General features: G+C 40.1%; 1 protein-coding gene across 1 annotated transcript in view; it reads right to left on the bottom strand.

Annotated features, from left to right (window-relative positions):
• The window catches only part of erf (Ets2 repressor factor), a 50,314-nt gene that overhangs the window by 8,615 nt on the left and 19,098 nt on the right, over window positions 1-22,601 (bottom strand). Inside the window, exons 2-3 of the mRNA XM_088090244.1 lie at window positions 9,772-10,006; window positions 2,650-2,762 (exon numbers count right to left, since the gene is read on the bottom strand). Coding sequence (XP_087946370.1) covers window positions 2,650-2,762; window positions 9,772-10,006 — 348 coding nt within the window. The remainder of the gene's footprint in view (window positions 1-2,649; window positions 2,763-9,771; window positions 10,007-22,601) is intronic.

Genomic DNA, 22,601 nt, shown 5'->3' with positions numbered 1-22,601 from the left:
GCTCCACTTCCTGATCCCTACTGTGCAGCATCTGGCTCCAAAAGACAACCAGTGCAAGATGGCAGCATCCGTTTCCAGTAAATACTGGCTTAATTTTTGTATAGTGAGGGGGGACGCATTAAACAGTTTCTAAAAATCTTCACACTAGATAGATTTTTACAAAAGATTTGCTTTTAATGACCTAAAACATGAAAAAAGGCTACTTTTTCAAATATACCCTTGTAACTTTCTTTTTGGATGAAGTATCCTTTTAAAGTGAAGAGAAAGGGAAAAGTAACTAATGAGAGTAGGTCACATGTCTCCCATAACTCCAACTATTTTACCCAGAGGGTCACAGGCACACAAAGAAAACACTGCGTTACACAAAGCCACAAGTTCCCTTCTCTTTCAACCCCTCCTCTCCTCTCTCTCTCCTGCCAGGGCGACTGTGGCACTGCAATAAATTCTTGGCATCAGTGCACGTGCCAGAATTAAATATTGGAAAAGTCGCTCTTTCTGCCATCACAAACATGGGTTGGGTTCCTCTGTTTTTTCCAGTACCGCTGAGTGTGTGTGTGCGTGTGTGTGTGTGTCTCTCTCTCTCTTTAAAAAGCACACATCTCGCAGCCTTGTGTGTCAGAGCCGATGGGGAAAAAAAAAAACTGTTTATCTTGTGTGCATGTTTGTGAGCGCCTGTGCTCGCCTATCAATCCAGATTGACGTGGGCATGTGTGTAACCGTTGTATGAAACCATCATATCACAACATGTCAGTGTGTGGGCCACATCACACGGAGGCTATAATTAAAGTTTCGTGCTGCACTTATGTCACCCAGTATCCAACGCTCCCATATGGGCTGTGTTTACACTGGGTGGCCGGGACCAGAAAGAGAGACGACTTCAGAGGAGGGAGGAGAGGGACGTGGCACACTGATGTCTTCGAAGACACACACACACACACACACACACACACACACACACACACACACAAGAAACCAGGCAGATACATGCAAACACACTACACCCAATATCTACTGCGTACTGATGCACTTCTGCTAGGATTGTATTTGATTCTGAGTGTGTTTTTGTTGCAAGAATAGGGGTAAACATACTTTGTATTAATATGATTCCATTGTATTAAACTTAGTGTTTAGATTGTGACCCGAGCTGGTTGCAAAACTGCTCCATGTCTGTACCTGTAAGCTTTATTTTTGGAAAGTAAATTGGTAAGTCGCCCACCACACTGACTGGAAAATTCCCCAGACAATAACAGTTGAAAGTCTCAGATTTACACAGTCTCTGGGTCTTTGCTCAAAAGCTGTCTTTGCAGACGACTGCACGCTCTGAAGGACTGAAACTAAATCGGAGCAAAATATCAGATTGTGATCAGCTCCTTGTGATGCTTCATAAATTAAGCGTAGTAGCATTTCAAATCCTGTTTCTGGCCAACATGTAAACAGCATCAGTGTTAACATTGCTACCCTGCACCAAAAATACTCATTGGTTTAACATATTACGATACTCAAAGGAAAACGGGAGGAGTTTAGATCAGCAATTGAGACAAACCAGGAGCTCTGATCATCGACGTCTCTCTCTTTCTCTCTCTTTCACAAACAAGCACAAACACACACGTTGGGTTGGGTATCATTTGTTTTTTTTTTCTGATACCGGTGCTAAAACAACACTTTTAAAACAATAACAGTCCCTAAACTGTACTTAAAAAATAAATAAATTAAGCACAAAACGGTTAATGACACTAAAGAACTGCTTATTTTATGTTATTTCTTTTTTTTAAAGGTTGTTTTTTGGGCTTTTTGACTTCATTAGATAGGACAGCTTGGACAGCAAGTGTTGAACGGGGAGAGAGAGAGAGGGGGGAAGACATGCAGGTAAAGGGCCAAGGTTGGAATCGACCCTGCGGACGCTGTGAGGATGAAACCTTGATAAGTTGGGACATTAAATACACGACAAACTATTAACGAGATGTTGTCATGTTTTGCAGAAAAATGTTTAGTGCTCATGGCGCAGTGTGTTGCACATTTCAGCAGCATTTAAAATACCATTTGTTTATTGACAGATGTATCAACTATTTCAAATATCTCTAAAATGCATTTTTATTTAGTAAATGCTGAACCTTACAGACTAAACTGTGCTGAATTTTGACCGTTTTCTGAGAGTTTTCTTACTTTTACACTTACCGACGACTTTAATTTTTCATGTCATGGAAATTGGTCCTTAGGAACATCCCAAATTTGTGGCTGATTCACTTCACAGGTATTTTTGTCACAGCTTGGCAACTGAATAGCAGAGTCATGTTCAGAAATTTAAACCCTGCACACCAGGACCACAAATTCAGACATCTGAAGGCCATAAACTTTTTCCTGTCTTTGAGCTTAAACTCCTTGAACATGTCCCTGCCGTCAAGTGCAATTTCATTCTTTTTTATCAAAAATATCAAATGAATTTCAGTTGCTAAGGGATGTCATCAGGGGCACAAAAAGGAAGAAAACGGTTGGACAGAAGGTTAAAACTTCCCTGCCTGATATTTTCTGCTTTCAATAATTTAAAAAACCAAAGACCCTGGTTAAGTGCTTTTTAATTACAACAAGTACATCTTAGGACACTTTCCCAGTGAGACGTCTGTCTGTTGTATAATGCGAGTGTGTGCGTACCTGAGCCCATATCGATGAAGGGGTAGTTGACCAGCACGAGTTTGTTGAAGTTGAACTTGTAGGTGAACCTCTTCCCTTTGGTCTTGTGGAGGATTCTCTTGTTATAGTAATATCTAAAGAAAAAAAGGGTGAACAGTGTGAGTTACCATTTTTATATACTGTTACCACCATCAGCAACATGTGGTCAACCTCTGATGTGACCACATTTTGTTTTAGTCAAACATGTAAGTGTGACACTGTGGATAACACAGTTATTGCTCAATTTTTTCCGGCTGAAACTATGGACTGAAGAGTTTTCCTGCATGCCACAAAATGACTCAAACGTGCAAAAGCCAGCGATTCTTCACAGTGAAACCGAAATGGTCAACAAATCACCACAGTCCATTATTTTCCCATAGATCTGCATAAACTGTGACAGTTGGCTTACAAGTGGATATTCAGTAATCCTGTTGGCTGGGCTACATTTTTGAGGGTCACTATTCATCAAAAGCCAATCAAATCTGCACTTTCTTGTTTTCTTCCAGCGTGAAGTGATAATTGTATGTGAGCAGTTCTGCATCGCAATGTAAAATGGATGAAAAGTTGTTGAAATTGAACTTTTATTTCATTAACTAAATGAATGTTTGTCTCAAACACATGGAAAACAGCGACACCCAGCCTTGGGGTGATCTTATGATGATAGTGAACTTTGAAATCTAAATTATTTAACAAAAAATAGATATTACCAATTACTTTGAGACTTTGCAATGCAGGGTCAGAAAAAAGTGATACATAAAATCTTATTTCCCATGTCTGAGCATTTTTAAGACTTTTGAAAGATTCATTTAGACAATTCAATACCAATTAAGGCCTCATTTCATGATTAATGAATTCAATGCCTTTTAAGACTTTTTAAGGATCTGCAGGGACCCTGTGTTCATTGACACCTGTTAGTTTATCTGACAATTTCTTTTATTTGCAGCTCAGAGGGCAAAAGAAAGTAATCCATGTACACAGTGAACTGAAATAAGAGCCAAATTATGGTGCCTCCCTCTTTTTTATTGAATCAAAATTGACTCTGAATCAAATTATCATACAAAGAATCGTGAGACTGCTAAAGGTTCCCACTCCTACTGAACTCACTGCGATTTTATGTTTAATGTTGCTGAGCTGGTGTTTGGTAGTTGGCTTCAGTATATTAAAGACAGTAAACATCTTGATATTACAGAAACCACAATGTTGGCGTACAAAGCACCACCTGCAGGGTAAATCTGCATCATTCAGTGTACAGCACATCATTAAACAAGCTGCTCACAATGTGAACACACGGTTAGATTCAAAAATCTCACTGTGATTACTTAAGGAAGTGAGACAGCCGTTCTGATTTAGTCGTACCCAGGCGGCTCCATTAGTAAGAGCGCATTAGTCATCGTCAATACACAGAGCGATGGAGAGGAGTGAATAGCGAGCCGCTGACAGCTCATCTGAAAAGATAAAATGGCTCCCTGTGACTCACCGATAGCCTCAGGACCAAACCACATTCATATTTCTTTACATGAAAACTTATAAATCAGAGTCTCTCATTCAGCCGACACTGGCCACTTCATTCTGGGAAATGTAATACATTATTCATTGTTTCCAGTTGCACTGAGCAGAGAGGAGCCCAGTGGCAACATATCTGCTTGTATAAGAGCATATTCTCTTATTGTCAATTTGTTATACTTGAGCTTTTCAGCAGCAGCAGTATACCATTTATCCATCTATCGATCCATTTTTCTTTACACATCCATCCGCCTAACACGATCAATAGTTTAATTTTGGCTACATATAGAACAGACATGATATAACACACAAGGTACATCATTACTAATGCATGTGTAAAACCACAGCAATAAAACGGTAAATAGATTTCTATCTATTCCTGTGAGGTGATAAGTGCATTAAAACCCACCTTTGTTTCTTCAAGTGGGGTAAAACTGATTCCAGTAGATGTTTGCCAAATACTGTCAGAAAAATGTCAAAACCGTTCAAGCTCAAACTAACTTTTTTGTCTTAGTACAATTTTTTACTTTTTCCTACATCTACAGATCTTCTCTTAGATAATTATACATATTCATGCAGAAGTTTTGTCTTGTATATATGCTCTTTGTGTTGAAAACTTCATAAATAAATCATACATAAAAAAACTTTCAAGCCATGCCTTTCTTTGCCTTTCCACAGAGATATAAACTGATGGTAATTCTGATTTTTGTGCACCAATACAGTCGCAGAAAATTGTCAGGATGTAAACAAGATAAGATTCTCAGATTCTCACAGTTCAGTAAAATATTAGTTTCCTAAAATCAGTCGCAGTCGTAGTGACAGATAAAAAACACAATAATAACTGCTATAATATTTGTCACACTGATGAAGCCGTACCCAGCTGTATCACTGCTTCATTGTGAACAGAGTATTAGTCACTGGAGTTTGGCACAACACACAACAAAGTAGAGCAGGAATATGTGTGTGTGTGTGTGTGTGTGTGTGTGTGTGTGTGTGTGTGTGTGTGTGTGTGTGTGTGAGAGAGAGAACCAGGAGCTCATCCAGCCCCTCAATGACTCAATGAGTGAAGGGCCTCTTCTGATAGAGACGACTACTACACACACCCACACTAGCGCATGTAATACAGACACACACACACAAATACAAACACACAAAGCAGCATGCAGATATACAGCTGGTACGCAGGCTCAAACACAACATGCACACAACAAAAATTTAAAAGGAGAAGGTCCTGCATTTAGAATGCTCTAGTTACTACATACACTATTTGGTTAATCTTATTCTTTTTTTTTTAAAGTAAAATATTTTCTAAATAGCAAGGATTAATTAAGCAAAAAGAACCAATAAGATTTTTGATAAAGTAAGAAGTAAGGAACCGATAACAGTTGTAGTATCGATAAAATCTAAACAATACCCATTCCTACCCAAAGTTATGAGGCATCAGTCATTGCCATGGTAACTGATGTCCAAATCAGTATTCAAATACTCAGTTTTCTATATGATTACAGCAATAATCCAAAATAGCCCATAACATAAGAAATAGTTATTCAACATAAGTCATTATGCATCAACATTAATTATTACTTCTTCTAAGACAAGGACTTGTAAACTTAGTGATAGACCTAATTTTGTGACGACAACAGTTTGACTATCCGTGGCAGGCTGACAGATTTGCTAAAAACATGCAGAAAAAGTCAAGTATCTGAAATTGCTTCAAAATTTACAAAGATGACTCCAGAAAAGTCGTCTGCCAGATATGCCAAAGGAAACTGGCATATTACAAATCTACAAAAACTCAGAAAATCACCTGAAAAATGTAACAGCTTAGCCGTCTTGAAAAAATTTTTTTGAATGTTGGAGCGACCTGCATGCTAACAAAGTGGCTAATTGTCACATAATTTTATATGTACTGGAAAAGTCCTCTCGACCCTCAATACTGACCAACATTAATTCCTTCTGAAATGTAGTACGAATGTGAAGTATGAGGTCTAACAAAAGGGTAAAAACCCACGAGAAATGATGGGCCTTTGTATCTGTGCTGAGGTTCAGAGCTTGAAAACTTTGCAGAGGTGGAAATTAACATGTGCATATCAAGCAGGCATAAACGCAAAATACTGCATGCAAAGGACGACAGAAAAAAACAACAAACACTCCACACACTTTAGGAGGTAAACAGCGAGTGAGCGAGTGGGTGTTAACGATATCAGGCCTGTATGTGCAGTAAAAGCTGGAAGGACATAATGTTCACAGACGTGTGGATACGGTAGATGGATGGCACTTTGAACGAGTCGGCGCGGATAAGGCCAAGCACATACATGTGAAACACACACACTCCAACAGTGCTGAGTCAATGTGGGGCAGCCTGCCTCACACACAGGCCTCCTGCTCTTTGAAGACCACTTGAACTTCCTTCAAATAAACTAGAAAGCACTGACTGTAAAGACTTAGACTTTACATGTTGAACACACACATAGATGTGTCACAACCACACACACACACCACACATGTACTGTGTATGCATGAATAAAAACACACACACGTGCACTTCAAAGATACAGAGGAGCATAAATCAAAGACTTCACATCTAACAGAGCGAGAACTTTATTCCAGAGAAGTCCGGATTAATTAACAGCCGCTCATTCATATGAGGTTTACAAACCACAGAAAAGACGTTCACGACAAAGTTCGGCTCCAGCTGCTCCTTGATGTGAAACACTCACCGAGACCAGAGAGAAAGTAACTGCTCCTGTATCAAATTGACTGTTTATTTACTGTAAAACCTCTGTGGGCTAAATGCTTCTTAAGGATCCAAGCCATTTGGTGTCAATTTGTCATGTTGAGGTTTTGGTCTTTTTCTGTGTTTTAGTGACAAGTTTAATGTGTTTAAAATAACTCTGGAGCACACCAAGACTTAAACCTACAGGAAAATGTTGCAAAAAAAAGGAAATTAATATTAAAATTATGGCTGTTAGCGTAAACGTGTTAATCATGATGCGATTAAAGGCCATACATAACGCATTAATTCATTTTTTTAAATCGTGTTAATTGCCGGCCGACATTCCCGTCTTTAAGAGGCTGCACCGGGAGGAGTGATGATAAAGGTATCATGAAACTACAAGACCTCAGGAATACAGTGGTACCAACCATGCCATGCTGCTCAGTAAGGAGGTGGACTACCACAACAAAGCTAGTTTTTATTAAAAATGGCTCCATTGAGTGATAAAAATTGTATGTTGTATGATATATGTCAACTTTATTATGACACTAATGTAAAGTAGGTTAACAGAAAATTGAATCAATCATTTCATCCCCAATAAGCTTCAGCTCAACGTCCTATTTACATTACATCTGTTGCACTATTTCTCTCCACGTATCAATGTTTTTATGTTTATGTAAATAAATAACACTGCAAAATCAATGTGTTACATCAGCACTATACATAACTCTTTGATATGTGTTAAAATAAATCCCCATGCAAGTTCAGAAAAGGTTGGGTGTCTTTATATATGCAGGGTAAGTGAAAGACAAAAAAAGGTTTAAGCAACAAACAAGACACAGATGGGCCGGAGGAGGGCTGACATATAACAAGGCGTTAAGTGTATGTGTGTGTTTGTGGGTGTGTGTGTGAGTGTGTGTGTGGTGATGAGGCAGTGTAACTAGTCATCACCATGGCAAACTATAACCCACACCAACCTACAAAACAGGAGGCGACACTGATGACTCGCAGTGTGTGTGTGTGTTTGTGTGCATGAACAGACTGGCAGCTAAATAAAACTCTGCAGCATCCCACATGTGCTCCGCGGAGGGTGAAGGTGTGTGTTTCTAAATCTGCTGTCACCCTGGAGTTGAAGCACGACGCGCAGATGCTCATTCACGACAAAACACAGTCTTGTTTTCTTACACATTAGATTTGGCTGTTATTAAACTCAAATTATCTCTAAGAAATAAGAGATTTAATATAAGGGAAAATAAATGAGCTGTTATGGATAAGGGATATTTTTGTGTGTTTGTGTGGGCACGCTGTTATCCATAACATGTTCTGTACTGTTATCTTTCCCTAACAAACTGGATTTATTTTAAAAATCAATCTTGTCTGCTTCACTGAGTTTATTGCAGTTCATCTGGAGTTCAAAACAACATGATTCTATGTCCTGTAACTTAAGACCAACCTGTCTGGGCTCTTTGCCATTATCTGATACCTTTAAAGGAACATATGACCTAAATATGAGGCTAAATATTAGTATCAGTCCAGACTTGCCTTACGGAGGATGGGTAATACCTTTCAGACTGAAGCATGGACCAAAGAAAAGCAAGTGTTTGTCATCGGTGTTTATATATCAACAAGTGTCATCAGACCTGGCCCTGCTGTTCTGCTCCTGATGTGAGTAAGTCTGTGTCTGGGCTTGTCTTGGCCAGTAGATTTTACTCATCTACCAGTTCCCATGGCGAGTCAAAAAGTTGATTCTGGAAGTGCAACGATCAGGGGTCTCATTGATAAAAGAGTGCACAGGATCGATACTAAAAATGTTTACTCGGACAAAAGCCGAAAATGGCAAGTGCCAAAAAATATTAAGATTTATGAAACCATGCGTAAGCCTATCAGTGCACAATTTCCTTGACTGATTGTTTCATATCGAAATGATTGCAACGATCACTGGTATCCCCAACCCTGGAGTATCATACCAAGATGTAAGCTTGATAGGTGAACACAATATTTGTTTATTGTAACATAAAATATGGCTTTTTTTTGGTCCAGAGAAAAAGTTAAGATTATCTACATTAAAAGTTGGTCAAAACTGTTTTTTAGTGAAACACATGGAGGACAATGAACATATTTTATCATAAAGCATCTATTGGGTTTACCAACAGAGGTGGGAAATATCTGGCATTGCTGGATGGTTTTCTGGATGATTTTGTGTTTCTCAATCTGCATGTGAGATTCCACCACTTAGATTTCCTAAATGAAAAGTTTTAGACAAGGAATTTATTAAATGATTTTTCAAAGAAAATATATGTTACCAATTATTTCTGAAATTTTACAATGCAACGTCAGAAAAAAACCCCTCAGAAAATCCTATTTCCCATGTCAGTGTTTTTAAGACTTTGGAAAACTTAATTTAAGTCACTTTAATATAAATCAAGGCCTTTTTTTAAAAAAAAGATGAATGAATTCAATAACTTAAAATTTTGTAAGGATCCGCGGGAACTCTGGTGATTAGTTTCTTGCGTCATATGCAGGGTTTATGTCTTAAAGTGTGACAGTTTGCTTTTAGATGTAAATGTCTGTGTTTACTGACATTTTTCTTATTTGCTTAAACAAACTGACCAAAAGGTGCAAAGAAAGTTTAAAACGCGCTGAAGGGGTAGATGTAGTCAAAAAACATACATAGATGAAATTCTGTTTGCATTGCCTTTGGTGTCTGCATGCACAGATGTGTTCCTTTGTTTGTTTGCACGTACAGTCCACACGGACCCTCGAAGAAAGAGGCAGATGATGAAATTTATTTCTCTTGGTCCCTTGTGTAAAGCACAATTTAGGCTAAAGCGTGGAAAAGTCATCCTTTTTTTTCTTTCCCCCTTTTTCACTCGCTTTGGTCTCACCTTAGTGCTCGGCTGAGCTTGTCGTAGTTCATCTGTGGTTTACACTTCCTTGCCCCCCACAAGCGGGCCACCTCGTCTGGGTCCTTGATGACAAACTCTCCATAGTCTCCCTGCCAGGCGATGACATCGTGGTACTCCTCTTTCCTCAGCAGCTCAAGGATGAAGTGCCACAGCTGGATCTGTCTGGAGCCCGGGCTCGACTCCGGCTTGTAGGCCCAATCCGGGAAGGCAAACCCTGGGGGGCAGAGGAGAGGGGCGTTACAGCTGGATGAACAGAAAGGATGGAAAAAATCTGGGTTTCCTCCAGCTCTTTAACCCTGTCTCGCCTTTTGTTTGCCTCAAGATGTTGGCGCTCTGCATGTGATAAACCATTATCCTTTTGATGTTGTTTATTGTCTACTCGACTGCAGCTGTTCTGGTAACAGGGTCAACAACACAACAGGTGAAAAAAAAAGCTTGTGTTTCCAGCTAATAATACTTTTTTTACTTTGGGTATGGAAATTTCTTAAAAGACAGAATGCATTGTGCAAGAAAAAAGTCAACGTAGCGTACATTTCTTTGTGCTTGAAGGTTGATTTTTGTCTCTTTCAAAATGTGTTCTCAAAGAGAGAAAAGAGAGGAGAAGCCACAATATGGTAGAAAAGTGAGAGGAGAACCAAGTATTTGTGAAAAGATACAAGATACAAGACTTGAGACTGTTCGGAATCACAGGTTCGAGGATGAAACATGTGCGTCCAAGTCCTTAACACATTTCTGTGCAAAGTGGATCTAGTGCCTCCAGGAAAGCTGGCGATGGCCAAATCTGTTCCCAGAGACCGCAGTCATATCAAAACTTCAGTGCTATCGCCATCAAAGCTTGAAAATCAGCACTGTTATAACAGATTAACAGGCCTTGAGATAGTGTGCAGACAAAATATAAGCTATGGTTTTTATAACTACTATCAGCACACACACAGACTATTATCCAACAGTTAAAAGTATAGGCTTTGAGCTGTAAAGCAGTGGGTGGCAGTAAAAGACTCAACACCACTTCAACACAAGGCCAGGCTGAAAGGCTGCATAGCAAAGGCATAGTGTGACACACACAGGAACACACAGCACACACACAATCCTCATTAGGACCAGATGTGTCTTGGCAATCAGGCTGAGAAAGCTGAGGGTGGGAAACATATGGGCACAATATAACAATGCTGATTTTTTTTTTGTGTGTGTGTGTGTTTATGCAACTGTAAAGAAACACACTATCCTAAATACCAAGGTTACAGTGAGTTTCCCACACTCTACAAAGTCCATCATATCTATACAGCAGTGACAGTGAACTTGTAACAATGATATGCTCAAGGTCGATGGACTATAACACCAGTGCGATGTGGCCTATTGACCCAAGCTGCAGTGAAGGCACATGACACAATTGTGCTGATATAATATGAAAGTTGCTGCATCATACTGTATAGCCCTTTTTACACACACATTGCACTACAGGGCAGCTACAAAATCCTTCTTTATGCCACCATTGCTTTTTTTAACAGAACCAAACAACAGGGACACAATCATGTGCAAGTGGGTGATTTAAGACAGCATGCCAGCATCCGAAACCAAAAGAGTCGTGACAGCCAGTTAACACAAAAACTTCGACTTCTAGTGTGACATATAACATACACATCAGCAGTGCTTTCTAAATAATCATAATGGCAATAACAATCATTTACCGTGTCTTTTATATTGTGGCTAATCTCATCTACTGCTCAGGGGGTAAGGGGCTCCCAAATCTCTTTTTTTCCCCAATATCCCAAACATATGTGTTTGTTATTGTTCTGTTTCAAGTATCTCTACCACATTTCTATTGTCATTTCAAAAAAAAATCTTTATTTAAGTTCTTGAGTGTTGAAGTACTTTTACTTTTTATTATCATTATTATTTTTTTATTTATTTATTCCTCTTACTATGTTTAATATATGTTTAATGTTAGCACCAAAAACCAAAGCAATTTCCTTGCAAGTGAAAACCTGCTTGACAATAAATCCTTTTCTGATTCTGATTTGTGGACATTTATGGCTGCTGTTCTTCTTTTTTGAGTTAGCCAGTACCTGCTCCTTTTGCTGCTTTTTAACTCTCCTACAGTGGGTCACACACATAACACCATGTAACACGTCACATTCATCCTGCCCATGGTCACATCCTGCTGGCTGTCGTATTTATATAGACATTGTTTCAGCAAGACAAGTGTCACCCTTTTCTAAGATTGTACCTTTTATAACAAAGCAGCGAGGCAGCATAACGGTACAATATTTCCACCTTGAATGGGGAGCGTAAAAGAAGTTTATGTGAGCAGGGGTCTCATAACACCATCTAATGTCTCTGTGTATAGGCTGCACTCATCTGACATATTAAGTTGGGAATTGTTTAATTTCTTTCAGTGCTTTATTGCCTTGTCAACGTTTTGATAGGAAACTGCTTTGGGGCAAGCTCCATAAAAGTAGACACATAAAAACAATCATTCAAAAGAACAAGAGAAGAACAGATGAAAACCAGATAAGATGACAGAAAAAAAGGACTTCTAAAAGTTGTAAAAGAGATGAAAAAAAGGAGACACACCTGGCAACTTAATCCCAGGATAAACTGTATCTGGATGGATACGGTGCCCAGATGGTAATTAAATCAATTATGACTTTTCCATTTACAAAATATGTGTTCTGGGTGCTTGCACTGTGCTTCTTTATGAAAAGGTTGGGAAACAAGTAAACAGAGAAAAATAGCAGGTGTCACTTTATTAAATATGACCTTTTTTTACTTTTTTATGCAGCTTTTTTTTCCGAAACAACTGCATTTTTAGGCAATAGTCTGTAGCTTCGAATGGACTCCTCCACAGTGGATCAGTGAAAGCAGCTACAACTGGTGGAAACTATCAGTCTTTTTTCTGTGTGAAGCTGAGACGACAATCTCCAGAGTGAGTCATGACATTCCTACCTACATGGGTGGTGCTTTCTCAAACAAAAAAATAGTAACACAGTCTAAATTCTAGTGAAGTGCATTTACAAATAGCAGACTGCAGATTTCAATTGCAATGCACTGATATATTCAGTCAAAATCTGATCGCAATGATCTGTGCATTTATAGCCGGTCTTAACATGTGTTTTCCCTTATCCTGATACAGATGACATTTTAATAGCAGGTGTAAACGGAGTCCAAGTGAGTCATGGAAAAACCAACCAAGTCGGACGCGGTGAAACCAAAGTCCACTATCAGGTGTGCAAAGTGCAGCTATGTTTCTGCAAACTTTAATCCACAGTCATTGCAGGAGGCATAGTAGTAGTAGAGGAAGTAGTGGCAGAAGTAGCAGTAATAGTCGAAGTAGTAGAAATGCAGATCTGACTATAAGTGGGAAAGTCTTACCACAACCAATGACAGTTTGCACACTAAGACCTACGAAAACGCCACTCACACAGAGAGGAAGCCACAAAACTGCACTTGCAAATGTAATACGTAGTGTTTACAATACAGTGCTGCCGCACTACAAGAAAAGGTCAAGTACAACTCAAGTGACTAAGCTCTAGAGGGAGAATTTCTGTTTTTTTACTGCATGAAAAACTGCCCAAATTGTCACAGGAATTCAAACTTAGCAAGCAATCTCACTCCTAGTATTGCATGGTTGACATTGCACGGAGCTCCCTTGTGATCAACGTCTGGCTAAATAATGGAGAAACACACAAGTTGAGTAACTGCAATCTGCTTCCCCCTTTAGGATAGATTTAAGACACTCAAGCTGTAATGTTTGAGTGTCCAACAGACACTACATTTTGTAAGATTTCTAGGGGGGCAGAGCTGCATCCTTTCTTTTCTCCACATTTTTTTTTCCAAATTCCCAAATGAAAAATACTGCTCCCTTTTTTCCCTGATTGCTTGCAAGTCATGGGAATATTTTAGTGACATACAAATATTTAAAAAAGGCACAGTGGATTACCCTGAAGCATATCCGTTTCATTGGCATTTCGCAGTGGAATTGGAGACATTTCCTGATTTAAATCTATTTCAACCAACTGTTGACACAAGGTCATAAAGTGGCTGAAATTGAGATTTATATTCATAAGATTCTGAAGCATATTATTTGTGATTCAGAAATAGTGTATCTGTGCTGGGAAATGTGATAAGCTATGATGGATATATTAAGCTTGTCTCTGCACCAAGATGTCTGTGTGTATGAAATCAAAGCAGTAAAAGTTTGCAGTAAGGAGTGTTGTGCATCTCTTTGTAATTAATGTAGTTGCTGTTTTTCTAGAATATGACAAGGGAAAATTATCTGATTAAGACCTTGTCCACAGGTATAAGGGTATACTGAAAACGTAGCTTTTTCTATGTGTTTTGGCCATTGTCCACATGCAATGTGTATTTGTGAAACTCCGTCCAGGGTGGAGATTTTCAGAAATTCAGATTTTAATGCTGATGTGTGGACAAGGAAAACTGATTTTTGGCTTGTTACTTCCGAGTTTGTTATCTCATCCTTTTATGCCATGTTCACACTGGACGCAAAAGCGCCCCAATGTTAACTGTCCACCATGAACGCAAGTCTCTGCAGCAAGTGATTCAGCTCATTTACTCCCCCAAAGCACAGGTAGAGCATTGTCTCTGCTTGCTCGTGTGTCCGCTCATCTCCCTTACTCTCTGTTTAGGCATAAGTGACATATATGTGAAAGCACGGGATGCATATTTTATCATTTGACATTCACAGGATGTTTAGTGGGACAGCAGCATTCATGTAGCTTGTGGTAAACTAGAAGTCAAACAAAAACCAGGTACTGTATCGTTTTAACTTGCTGTGAGCTGTAAATTCACCATTTCTTCACCTTATAGTGTGGTCTCTGTCCCCCTGTACCATTGCCTGCATGTCTGCAGCTGCAAAGAGCTACATGAAAAACAACAGCACTCACTTCGCAGCAAAATCTGGTGAACAAAACTTCCCCGAAGTACACTGCAAAGAAAAAAACAACTGCTCAACTTACAGCAATCTCAGTCGACTGAGGGTCTCTGGTTGATGATTTGACTTTCAAGAGGCAACCGTAATGTGGATTGTGCATTGTCACTGAACATTTAAAACATAAGCAAGCAAGAAAGCAATGTGCAACTCTAAAAATCTGCAAATTTGGTGGTCTTTAGTTTCACAATCTAGTGCTTCTTTTGTTTCTCTGAATGCCTTAGCAACCCACTCAAAAAAATCGTACTAAAAGTCATATTTAGGAGGAGAGAAAAATACTCTGGAAAACAGACCCGCTCCTGGTGACTAATAAACCACATGCTGTTATCTGATCTCCTATGGTGCTCGGACAGGGAGCCAAAAGACAGACAATCTGGCTGTGATAGTCGATAATAGCCATTTGAACACAGATTACTAATGGGGTACGAGCATATGATTCATACACCACACAATAAGGCTCTTGTCAGTGGGGACAGGTTAGGCGTTGTGACACAGACACAACACACTGCTGTATGATGGGGTACACAGTGGTGATCGCCAGAGAAAAATACACATGTGCACACTTCCATAAACGCACACGCACACAGGCTGACGCATCCAACACGCAGCAGGAGTGGATTAAATCAAAGTGGGCGAGCTAATATCTCCCTCACACACACAAAGTACACAGACGCACAGCACAGGTTAGTGGGGAGAGGTAAGTGGGTTCATGCGTGGGTGCACAGAGCACACAGACAAAGAACACAGGAATAGCAACCATGCCCACCGCATGTGTGTGCGTGTGTTGCAGATGTCCCTGCTGACTCATAGCTTGTTCGCTCGTCGTTCGTCTTTCACAGATTCCGCCTTGCTCCCCCTCAACACCACTGCCATCTCTTTCTTTCTTTCTTTCTCATCTCTTTCATTCTGTCCCTCCCTCGCTCAGCCTCTCCTAAGACACACCGTCTCCTAGCAACAAAAGCTTTTAGCGCTAAAAATAAATGGCCGAGTCACGACGGACAAGACAAAATATGATTCAATTACAGAAACTTGCCAAAAGAGTTTGAGAGTTTGGGCGCAGATCCAGAGAGCTGCAGTGTGAGGGTGTGATCTGTCTCAGGCTGCCTGATCAGTGGACCTCCAGCTACAGCGCTGTCACACTCTGTTTACATCAGAGAGGACATTTTAGCCTGTCCTGTACACACTGGATGAGCAAGTTTTCACAAACATTCAGAGCAATTGGAGCCTGAAGAACAGTCCATCAGTGATACTCAACTTTGGCCTGTGGGCCATATATATATTGGACCCACTAAAACCTGCTGGATGGCACCCCAACCATTTTCTAATTCACAATGAAAATAAAGTGATTCACACTAGAAATTGTTTTTGTACTTTGTGTATACGTAAGGTGACGGAGTAAATCAAACAGTGGCAGTGGAGGATCCTGTGCACCTCCTGACAGAGGTCCTTGCTAAGCCCCTGATGTCCTTAAAATACTAGAACCATCCTGAAACCCTTGAAACATCTTTAAATCCTAGAAACCACATATAAATCCTAGAAACATCCTAAAATCCAAGAAAGTCCTAAAAAAAAACTTAAAATCCTAGAAATGTCCTAAAATCCTATAAACATCTTAAAATCCCAGAAATGTCATATAATCTAAGAACTGCCCAAAAATCCCAGAAACATACCAAAATCCTAAAAATATGCTAAAATCCTAGAAACTTCTTAAAATCCTAAAAAACTAGAAACATCTTTCAGTTCTAGAAACATCAAAAAATCCTTGAAACATCTTAAAATCTTCTGAGAATCTTCTGAGAAAATCTGAGAAATGTCCTTAAAGTTCAGCATCCCTGCTCTACGTTAACATTTTGCTTCTGGAGCCCATCCATTCACATTCAGGGTCTGTGAAATGATTCAGAGGCACAGCTGATGGCGAGGCAATCTGACAGATGCACAACTGAAGGTCCAGTTTGAGGCGCATCTGCTACGGCTGGTTGTTAATGTGGGTAAAAACAGATTTAAAGATACAAAGAGGTGTAAGACAGAAAGTGAGAGAGTTGGGAGAGGGACAAGGACAGAAAAAGAAGAGCGAGACTAAAAAACAACCAAACTATTGACTTGTACAAACTATCATGACTCAAGGAAACCTGCAATGTTTGGCCCTCAGGCGAGGAGGAAGGGACACTTGCTTGTCGTGAATTTTATGGTATGTTTACATTGCAAGCTGTCCACTGCCTATTGCTATTTTTTTTGCACTAACTGACACACAAGGCTGCCTAATTACCTTTCAGAAAGAAGTCTTCCCGCAATGAAGATGAGCCAGTTTTTGTTAACATAAAATCTCTAATTTCCTCCGGATCTGTAGCTACTAACTTCTATACATAAGCTTGTTTTAAGGATGATTTTCAGCTAACTTGAACTATGGCAGACGTGTTACCAAAACAACCACAAAGCTTGCATATTTGGCATGTGTGGCATGGCAAAACAGGAATGTGTATGTAATACATGAAGGCAGGAGACTGCTGACTCGACTCGTCCTTCTTCTACTTCTTTATTTTTGGTTTGGACCAATTTCCAATGCTATACATGCAACTGTTAAATCTGCAGCTTCAAAGGGAAATCTGAGATAAAGGCACCTTTACTCATTTATCTAGTGTCTTGCAGGATTGGGTGGAATTAAATTTTATTTACTGAAATTTCACTGGGGTATTCAGTATATGATGGTGTGCAGCAGTCAGCTGCCTGTTCCACCAGTACAGACTGGAGACTGCAGTTCTGGTGGTGCATGCTGTGCACTACATACAATGAGATTAATAGAGAGGGGAGCGCATGTGTGACGGTATTGGAAAAACATACAGAATATACAGAATACCAGGGTACTAAGAAACCCTGAAGGCAATACTGTGATACTGCCCAAGCCCAATGTCTATGAGGTTTGCATGTAAAAGACAACAATACTAATCTCTGTAAGAGTTTGTAAAGACAGGGGCAAGTCAACTTCAAGGACTTTTTAAGTACTTTTTAAGCACTCATTTTCAAGGATGAAATAGTTTTCTCCATAATCTTCGGTTGCAAGAGCACTATGCAAATTTTCTCCAGGATTCACAGACACACACGGCTTCTTATTTACTGCAAAATAAAAGCTAGGAACTTGGACTAATCTCTGGTGCTGCACCATTGTGGGTTGTTTTGCAGACTAACCAAATATCCTGGTGCCAATTATTAACACATTTTTACCAACCTAAAGCTGCTCTGAGCTCATACCACTCATCCAGCCTTAGAAAAAAATTATTGCAAGCACCGCCTTTCTCGGATTTCTAGTTTGAACATTTATCAAATCATTCATAAAATAATGTATCTTTCTGTCCTGTATGGACAAATACATACATTTCTAAGCTTCAAATTCAAGTACTTCAATCACATAAAACAACTTTACAACATACAATATACAATATACAAACATACAATTCCTGTCTTTTGTGATTTCCTGGTGGTGAAGCAGTTTTTATTTACACTTGAAGTGTGCAGAAAGTGTTTAAGAAACTTCTAGAGCATCTTAAATGATTTAGGGTCTTTTACAAACATAATGCTAAAAGGTAAAACTGGCTGAGCTTTACAGATTACAGTGCATAACCTTTTTCACATGTGTACTGCAAACCTGAAATTATCTAGACATTACCCCGAGGAACACAAATGTCCAAATCATTTGTTACGGACATTAAACAGACTTTTTCTGCCAGCTTCTTAGTGCTCAGTCTGTGTGTGGCTGATTGAGCCCATGTGTGAATAGAGCAGGTAATTGTCCACAGAATTCACAGTGAGCGAGTTCGGGTGTTGATGACGTTTCTATAACAGGGCTCATGCGAAACTGGAAGATGACAAACATCTGAGGGTAAAGAATAGGAGTAATTTACACAAAGACGCCAACAAAAAATTCTAACAAGAGAAATGGCGCGTTTCGTGAGCTTACCCCAAGAAGCCAAAATTGTCAGACAAATTCTGCAAGAGAATCTTGTTTATGACAAAAACTGGCTACAGTACTGCAGTGTAATTCAGGTGCAAGATGCAAGACACACCTAAATCCTTCCATTGATAGAAAGGTTCCCCCTAAAACAGACAGTATTTCCAGTAGGTGTCAACTCCTCTGACACAATCTCCTGTTGTTGTGTGCTAAATGTGTGAGAGGAAATCTCCGGGACCAGATTGTCCGGAAATTGTTCGGACTTCATTTGAGAAACAGCTCATGTCACTTGAATTGATCCTTATCAGCAGCCAGTTAGTGCTGATCAATGTGAACTACATCACACTGCTGGTTTTATAGCCACTTTGAATTAGTCGGTGGTAGAGGTCGACAGCACAGGAGATCTGGATACTGAGATATAAGTCAGGGAAAACTGAAGTGGACAAACCCAAAGCCCTTTGTGCTATCTGGCAAGCTCAACTCCAGACAGGAAGAATTTCTGATTGTCAGGCGGAGGTGAAACACACCATTTCAGGCCTCATTGGATTCTATATTTAGCCAAGTACAGGGTAGGAAAACTCATTTACTATTAGCCTGCAGTCCCAAGCCACCTGCGTTCTCCTTTCCAAGAGAAACACAGGATCTGTGCAGCCACAGCCGTTGGGTGAGGGGGGTTTAACACGCAGGTCTGCTTTTCTTAGGGATGCTGACGTCACCGCAGTTGTAATAGTGCTCTTAATAACCGATAGCCATCGTTGGAGTATTGTCCAGAAGGCCAGGAGACTAAACAGAAATGGCCTCCTTCTCTACGTGCTCTCCCCTGCAACTTTCTTTGGCGTGCTGTTCCATTTATCCGTCTATCCCCCCGTTTATTTTTCCCTCCCTTCCTTCTATTCTTTGGTGGGTCTATATTTAGCCATTGCAAAGGTTGGTGTGTGTGCAGGGTAATGATTCAGGGGGATGGACAGCGACGCAGAGAGGTAACAAGCCAGGCTAAACGGCCGGGGGCTGGCTGACTACTGAAATCTGGATGGGTTTTATCAGGAATAAGATCAGGACAACACAGAAAGGCAGGAAATAAATGGGCACAGAGCAGGAAAAGGGGAATCTCCAATGGGCGTTAACAGCACTGGCATGTGCAGAAAGTCAGATTCTGGAGTTAAAACACACAAATAAAAAACAAATGGAAAAAATTCCCAAAAGATTTCAAACTCACTAAAATGTTAATAACTTCAAAACCTGAGCAAATTGGTTTGATTTCTTTCAAAAATATAGGATGAAGGCAATGAGCCACTTAACAAGAAATGACCCGCAAACTGGCAAAAAGTAAAAGAATTATCTGAAAATATGGGGGAAAAGTAATAAATAAAAACAAACAAAAAAATCACCTTTAAAAAAGTGCTAAAAACTTTTTTTTTTCTGAAATAAAAGTTTGAAACAAGTGATGTTGATCAAAGTGTTAAAATGGTTAAATGCAAAACTTGTTTAAGAGTTTAAAATGTTGACATGTTATTTTGTCATGAATGCTTATATTTTTATGCACTTCTATGTGTATAAAATGGACGGACAGATAAACTATTGATCATGCAGACCCGGCTGTCTGGGTTAAACAACCCGTCTACAACAGACAATCTAACACAGCTTCATTTAGGACTCCTGAGCCTCAAACTACCATTTAAAAACCCTCCACTCCTCATTGAGCTGATCTCATAATTGCCGTTAAAGGATGGAGTTGAGATCCTAGGAGCCAGTGGCTTAAAGCCAGGGAGGAGTCAAAGCAACAGACGGGACGAGGAGGAAGTCAGCTGGAAAAGTAGAAGAGAGGAGGAGGAAGAAAAGTGGAAGAGAAGGGCAGACGGAGAAACAGAAACACAATCCAGCAGAGATCAAAAGGAAAAGGAGGACGGCCGTCTGCAGGTGCACGGCGCGAACCCTCACCTCACTTCTCACATGATCCCTCCATTACATAAAGCTTATAGACAGAAGGATGAACAGACAACAGAGACAGAGTGGGAGAGGAAGGAGGGCAGACAGGGTCAATGTTAGGGAGGAGAGATAAAGACAGAAATAAGCGTCTTGCTAAAAAGAATCCTGGAACTAGAGATATGAAAGATATGAAGGTTGAGACGTGTGCGTACCAAGAAGCACTGACTGAGTACTATGAGGCCGAAAGAAAAAGAGAAAGCTTTGCACAAAGAGACGGAAAATAAGGAAACAAGATAAAAGCATGTGTGAATGAGTGTTTTCAAAGGAGGAACTGAGACGTGTATGTGGAGAGAGACAGGCAGAAAAGCTGCTGATAAAGTCCACAAAGCTCAAGATTAAATATGATTTTTACTGAGGGTGCAATACATACACATTTGCTCTATGGCAGTGTGTTAAGTTTTAATGTGAAGTTTGAGTACGAGATAGTCTATTATTTTGAGCTGAGCTGCCAAGAGACGTTTTGTTATTAGTGCCTTAAATTTCTGCAGATAGTAATGAGTAGCGCTCGGGTTGTTGTTGGATTTAATAACTCCCCTGGAGCTTCAAGTAGCCAATAAAAGGGCGTTGTATTACTTAAGGGGATACTTCACCCATTTTCAACCAGCGTTGTATCAAAATATTGAGGGTAGTATGTGTAGATGAACTGTGGTAAACTTTCTTCCATCTTACCAGTGCCTCGAGATCTCCACCAAATGACGTAATTTACGTCATGGCCGTGTTTTCCTGGCTCTTGGCGTTGTTGCTCGAACTACAGGCTGTACTTCCACAATTCCCTACTGCCTAACAACTGCTGCCAATCCTGCCAAACCACCACAGACTCAAAGAGTAGAGAAGCAGATCAAGAGACACACTTGCCCCTCTCTCTGTCTCTCAAACTCAGACTGAAATCCGACCAAACGGCAAAACTAGGCAGCGCTGATTGAACATTTATCAATATTATGTTACCGCACTGCCTATTTCTAGCCTCAAATGTTTTCAGATTTGCATTTTAATGCCCCATTTCTCCATTATGGTGAGAATTTGTGATCAGGAAGTGGGCGCCACTGCCTCCTGCGCATTGAAAACGGCGGCCGAAAGAAACTAAACAAAAACCGGCAGCGCTGATCAAATATTAACCAAAATTCTGGTACTGAGTTGCATATTTCTCATTCAAATGTTCTCAAAAACATGTTTTAGCTACAGTTTGACTTTAATACAAGATCCAACCACCTGCCCGCCATTGTTTCACATGGCCCAGTCCACATTACGTTAGGTGCACAGCATCCTCTTGAGCAAAAACGTCCTTTTTCTCTTTTTTGTCTGGTCACGTAGCACTGATTTCAAGTATTTGCATCTTTCTACTGCATAGATGGCCTAGTTTTATGTGAGGGCAGTGAAATACTTCTTTAAATCAGCCAACTGGTTCTCTTGGGCTTGATGTGGTTCCTTTCCATTTCTGTAATCTCTCTTCCAAATAGCTTCTGCTCTGAATGATGCTTCCCGTAGACCATGAGCGATCCAAACTAAACAAAGCCTCACCATTTGGGATGAGCAGTTTTAGAGCGCAGAGCAGCTGCAACACTGTGATCGTAAGTCTGCAGAAAAAGAGTTAAGACACGGAAGAAAGTGCAGAGTTTGACTGTTTGCCATAGCAGTAAAGCCTTGGGCTGCAAAGTGAAGCCTTTAAGTGTATAAACCATCTCGGCTACGACGGAGACAGCTAAGCCACTCTAATCTGTGACATGGCGGCCGCCTCAACCTCGCCAGACAGAAACCTGTCGCATCCTGGAGAACTTTGCAGCACCTCGGAGGCAGCCAAGGCTGTGATTAAGTCAGCCCTCGCTTGGTGTGTGTGTGTGTGTGTGTGTGTGTGTGTGTGTGTGTGTGTGTGTGTGTGTGTGTGTGTGTGCATTCAAGAGTCAGTTATTACTCAGATATGATAGGAAGCTCCTG

Source organism: Plectropomus leopardus, chromosome 17, assembly GCF_026936395.1.
Source record: "Plectropomus leopardus strain MGB_pleo_1.0 chromosome 17, ASM2693639v1, whole genome shotgun sequence".
Lineage (NCBI taxonomy): Eukaryota > Metazoa > Chordata > Actinopteri > Perciformes > Serranidae > Plectropomus > Plectropomus leopardus.
Note: the sequence above shows the minus strand (reverse complement) of the source record. Positions and strands in the feature narration are given on the sequence as shown.